General features: G+C 35.2%; 1 protein-coding gene across 1 annotated transcript in view; it reads right to left on the bottom strand.

The window, feature by feature from the left end:
• LOC104404119 (apolipoprotein B-100-like) overlaps nucleotides 1-6,000 on the bottom strand; it is a 36,832-nt gene that overhangs the window by 14,389 nt on the left and 16,443 nt on the right. The window contains 7 exon segments of the mRNA XM_010012470.1: nucleotides 1,923-2,068; nucleotides 2,334-2,521; nucleotides 2,651-2,826; nucleotides 4,061-4,271; nucleotides 4,900-5,021; nucleotides 5,247-5,429; nucleotides 5,960-6,000. The exon segment at nucleotides 5,960-6,000 is cut by the window's right edge and continues 18 nt beyond it. Coding sequence (XP_010010772.1) covers nucleotides 1,923-2,068; nucleotides 2,334-2,521; nucleotides 2,651-2,826; nucleotides 4,061-4,271; nucleotides 4,900-5,021; nucleotides 5,247-5,429; nucleotides 5,960-6,000 — 1,067 coding nt within the window.

The following is a 6,000-nucleotide window of genomic DNA, read 5'->3' on the forward strand; positions in this document are numbered from 1 at the left end:
ATTTGTTTTTCTACTCTGAGAATCCAACTCTGCTTTATGAACATAAATGAAAAGATGTATTGGCATGAAAATGATCCTCAAAATGAAGGAATTTGAATGAAAATAGCTGTGATGTAGGAAAAAAATTCTCCAAAAACACTGCCATACTTGTGCAATGTGGCATGCTGAGTATCAGAAAAAGGTGATTATATTCTTCTCAAAAAACCAGTAATGCATTCTTATAGAAATCCATGAAAATTCTTGTTAGTATTAGAAGTTCTAAGAATCCAAATTATAAAGAATTTACTCTACTGATGATAAGCATTTCAAAAGATTCACCCAAATATTCCTCATTTATTTTATTCTGAATAAAAATAAATAAAAATCTAACCATTTCACCAGAAGATAGGACTGGAAAAATGGATCGTCAGCTGAAGCTTGTGGGGAAAAACCGTAATTGTGAAAAGGCAAAACAAGAGGAAACTCAGCCTTAGTTTGTGCATGAACAATAAGCTGGCAAAGATGCTTTTCTTGTTTGCCTAACTTGTCTTTTATATTACAAAATCTTCTTTTTTAACACTTAGAGCACATCCTAAGATGGAAATTAATGAAACATTCTTGAAATTTGTTCCTTCCCATCAAAGGGTTAAGAAATCAATGAGAGAGCAGTAGAAATTCCTATTATTATTATTATTATAATGTGTTTTGCTGACAAGAACATAGGAGAAAAAACAGTTTTTTCCTTGCTTTGCTTAGGAACACAATGGAAGCAATAGAGATGTGTATCATTAGCCTACAGTTTCATATTACCATAGTGTACATGGAAAAACAGTGCTAAGAGAGATAAAATGCAAGCCCGTTCTCCATCTGTTTTTGTAAACCAATATTACACTAACTTCTGTTGTCCTTTACATTAATTTCAGCCATTAATATTTCCCTAGCTCATGGGAAAACTACAGACATATTTCTATTTATCACAGTGGTAGCTGTGAGTGTATTCTGAAGATACTTCCAAGCAATACTGTTTCTTAAATTCTTATGCAAAGGCAGATCAGCAATGTGATATGAACACTAAATAGCAAGAACAATATGTGCTAGCAACTGTAGTGAGAGCAAATTCTGACAGGTGCATCAGTATTTTAAAGTCTAGAACTACTCTGGCTGATTTACCATCTAATTTCCTAGAAACAGAATAAATATATTTATCTTCCTTCCAGTCTCTCTTTTTGTTTTTCAGACCTTACTTCTTAGAAATTTTAGGCATATTAGATGATTTCTATCAAAATTGGCAGAAGGGTAAAACCCTCAAGGTTTTAAATTCATGCAAGTTCTGTGAAATTCTCCATTAGGTGGACAAGATGGGCCCAAACTAGTGCAAGCATCCAGTTCATATGTGTACAACCATGGCATGTGTTGCCTCTGAGCAAGGGACAGATGGAGTCAGACATGGGAAGAGATCAGAGTACTATACTGGTGGGGGTCAACTGGTATATGCAAGGGAATGAGAAAAACTGTCCAATAGGACTGCAGAGGAAAAAGTAAAGATATTAGGGTTATGATCAAAGACAAAAGGTCTGTAGGGACACAAGACAAAAATCTATGGGAAATCTGGCTTCATCAGTTCTGTAGCTTGGAGTAAAGATAGTTAAACTCTGTATTTTTGTTTAGTTCTCATTCCTATATAAGACAAAACTTCAGGATATATTCAGATAATGCAGGAGTGACTGTTGTAAAGTCAAATCTGTATTAAAGACATGCATCATTTCCTCCATATAATTTCATCCCTGTGGTCTTAAAATTCTTTGATTTGATTCCACTTTTATGCTAATGTTTAGAGCAATTCCATGCTGTTTTATAAAACAAAGTAAGATAAAATAACTCAAAAATATGAACAAATATATATTTTCAGTTTCCTGTGTGACTCTCCAAATTTCTCTCCATACCTTTTCAGGAAAAGTTCTTCAGGAATGGTAATAACAGGCAGGTTAATGTTCTGAATATTCAGTTCCTGCAGTCCACTTAGTTTGTCTTGCAGAGTCTGGGCATAGGGGACATCTTTTGATGCCTTTTGCAGCCAGGTGTTGGTTGCCTGCAATGAGGAGACAAGTTTTTTGAAGTAAATAATAAGTTTTAAGACTTTCCAGTAAGTCATCTGAAAGCCCTTGTAACTATCCATATACTGAGCCCTTCACATCTGTCAAAGCAACTGGCTCAATCAAAGTTGGAGATATACAACTCATTCAATCTGACTAGTGTTCTTACAAGTAGCTCCCATTTTGGCTTCTGTAGGGGAGGCAGGAATTCACAAGGGCTATGTGGTCAATCTGTAATATCTACTGTAGGTTGAAACATACCACGATAAATTGTGACACAATATGTCGCAGTGTCATATCTGTATGAGCCACTTTTTGATCCAGTAGTTCATTGGCATGCTTCTCTAAAGTTTTTGGGTAGTCTGAAAAGTCAATTTGGAAGGCAGAAGACATTTTTTTCACAGCAGCACTGGCACCTGAATTCCACTCTAGTTCAACTTTCTCAGAATCTGAAAATCATTAATTTAAAAGAAAAAGGTAAAATTAGTAATATACTTATTCTATTTAAGGATATACTATAAACTAATGTGATGTTTGAATTCATAGGTTGCACTTGTGGATCATGTTTTTGTCCTTACCATATCTGAGAAGAACTCTTTCTGAAACTGAGTTTCCGTGAGTTGTTGCAGCTGAGCTCATCTCAAGATACCCTTTGCTTGGTGAATAATTAACCAAAGCTTCACTTCTAAGTTCAGTTTGCAGGCGAGGAATAGAAAGGGTGCCCCTTAACATTGCCTCTCCCATTCCAGCATACCTGTGAAAGCAAAAAGTAACTGTGAATTTAAAACATTTCATTCTACTTTTTCAGTTATGTTTCAGGAGCAATTTCAGCATTTAAATCTACAGTAAAGGCATAATAGGTGTTACAAAAAAACAAAATCATCCTTGTAAACTCTGTTCCAATTCAATTAGTGTTTTCAGCTTCTGCTAGCTACTTTGGGAAATAAATGGGAAATTATTATAACGCTACAGTGCAGATGCACACAATAGTTCTGTACTAATTTCATAATACTAAAATGGATGGAAATACATACCTGTCTTGATAAAGTTGTACCTGAACCAAATTCTGAACTCCTTACTCAAGCTGAATTCTCTATTAAGGATACAGACTGTGGCCATGTATCACATATAGACGAAACATTTGACAAAATATATTATGCCACTGGGCTTCATTTTCCTTTATTCACATTTATTTTATATCTCTGTAACTTTGTTGACTTGAGTAAACTTCTAATATTATGTTAGTGCAAATGAAAGAGAATTGAGGTCCCTGACATCTGTCCAAAGCTCCCACTGATATCAGAGGCAATTCTGCATGAACAGCAAAGACAAAGACTCCCTGGGGCACCATCAAGATCACAGAATTCCATGGAAGATTGAGGTTTATTAAAGAATGTGATCAGCTCATTTCACTATGGGCTTGTGAGGCAGACAATTTTAGAAACCCTGGCAGGCTGAACATTTTTGTTAGCTCCCCTGTAGATGTTCCCGGAAATATTCTCATCATGAAGTGTGGGAATTTTTACAGGAAGCTCTCAGTTATTTTTGGTTTTGTTGCTTATTGAGTGCCATTACATTTCTTCATGGGGAGATGTAATGACTTTTTGTAGAGCCGAACATAACTAGTAAAAGATAATAATTCTCTGAACAAACCTTGCCTTGTTTATATCCTTGGATTATCACACCTGCAATAACACTAGTACAATGTCATTTTTGAAGTCATGTGTGTGCAAACATAGAAGAACTAGCTCAAGGAACTTGTAATGCAAATTATATATATACAGATAGTAGGTAAGATCACTTGGTGTATTAGGTGTATACATGACGGATTTCAAATAAAATACCTCAAGGGTTTTTTAAGAGGGTTTGAATGGCAAGTTTATCCATCTCTTTATACAAGCAATTTCTTCAAAAAGGGATAAAATCATCTACCTTCAATAAAACATTTAGCTATCTTATTCAAAGGTACAAGTGGTTTTCTGAGTTACCTTATCTGGCCAGTAAGAGTAACTTCAGAAATCTTCTTATTGTTAAAGTCTAAGACAAAGGTATATGCTTTCTTCCCAGGAATGGATTCATCGGTAATTCTGAAATTTGTACCAAAATCAACATCAACATCGGGAATGTGGACATCACTGGTCAAAATCTTTCGGTCTCTGTTGTATCTGAAGGTCAGTGTGGCCTCATGCTGCTTTACACCTGGAAAATACAATGTACTTTGGTTATTTGCAACCATGGAATCTGTTTGGACTTTTCTTAAAAGGAGAATTTAAAAGGACCAACTGGACATCATATCACCCTGAAGATATAACACAACCTTTGATGAGCTTGAATCAGAAACTGGGTCATCTTTTATCTCCTCGTCTTCTAAACACACCAGACGCTGATCCACTAATCCCGTCACTACTTCTGTCACGTAAACCTGCCATCTCACAGATTCTCCCTTTGAATAATTTGCTGGTTTTGCAGTTCTTCTCAATTTCTATGCTTTACTTCCATATTTCATCAAAAATAGTATTTTTCTCTTGCTTATATAGAATTCATTAACATCTCGTCCTTGCTTCCATTCACCAATATTACACTTTTATTTAAATCATGGGGAAGTATTTTAGGGATATAAAACCAGCCTCTGATTGTGAAAATCTTGCACTGGGATTGCATACATGAAATGAAATAGAGTTAAAGTTTTGGCCTGTTTGGATGTGAAAACAGTATTCTATTTTATACTGTTAAGAATTCTATTATGATTTATTCATAGAAATCTTTTTCCTATTAAGTGACACAGTTCAAAACTGAGCTAAACCATACTGCTTTTTTAAAATCTTACCTTCTGCCTGAACAGCAAACTTTAAGGTGTCTATCAGGTAATTTCCCTCTCTCTGCAGGCCATAGTTTGCACTTGCAGAGTATTCTGTCACTTCACCTGTGGACACTATTTCAACTTCAAATCTAAAGGGGGAATAAACAAATGTTTTGTGAATAACTGTTTTGTTCATGACCATCAACAGAAGAAATCATACAGTTCTCAACAGCTTTCCTGAGCTGGGCCTGCTAGTCTGTTTTTAAAGATTTTTAAAGGTAAGCTTTATGTGAGAGGATATTGTAGATGCTAAGCCCTAAAAGCAAAGGTTAGTTTAATACAAAATTAACATAGTTAAAGAGGATATGACTTACCTGGATTCTCCAGTCAATGGATAATATGGAGCTGCCTCTGTGGCACTGGCATTAGAGTACAATAACTTGGTGCAGAAATTTAGACCAGCAATGAAAGGCTTGCAAGAAGTCCAGGTTTCTCGGTTCTCGATCAGAGGTGGAATCTCTTCACTTTTGGTTGGAGACACCACATGTAGCGTATTGCTGGAACAGAAAAGTGAACCATTTATTCCCAGGACACGTGTTCAGGCATTGTCCTATTAACAAAGTTATTTTCTAAATAAAAATCACTTATTAAGGTAGGGGCTTAATGAAATAACATTTGGTGGTTAAATGAACAAGTGGTTTATTATTATGATTATTGATAGTTATAATGCTTTTAATTGAGCCTCCCTTTCTGAAATAAACGTGAGTAGTTCATTTAAAGTCAATCTAAAAATAGACATTGCTATTATAACAATTTTATTTGAAAGAAAACAAAATAATAGAAATAGAAGAGTGTTGTTGAAAATTTCATAAAATAGTGATGAATTGAAGAGTCTCTAAGCCATGACTCACAGTCACCACTTAGCTGGGCTATTTGCTTATCTTACAAAAGAAGTTACCCCAGTTTTACAATGCCTGGGATTTTTCTGAACTGAAAATTTCTCCATGCCAGCCCTAGCCCCTCAATTCCATCACAATAAAAATAATGAAGAACATAGTCTTGAAAGTTTGCATTCAGTTCTTATTACCTGATACTGAGGAGTTTTGTTGGAGTCTTTGGAGCAGGAAT

The sequence above is a fragment of the Nestor notabilis genome, unplaced genomic scaffold (assembly GCF_000696875.1).
Source record: "Nestor notabilis isolate BGI_N333 unplaced genomic scaffold, ASM69687v1 scaffold5234, whole genome shotgun sequence".
NCBI classification, from domain to species: Eukaryota; Metazoa; Chordata; class Aves; order Psittaciformes; family Psittacidae; genus Nestor; species Nestor notabilis.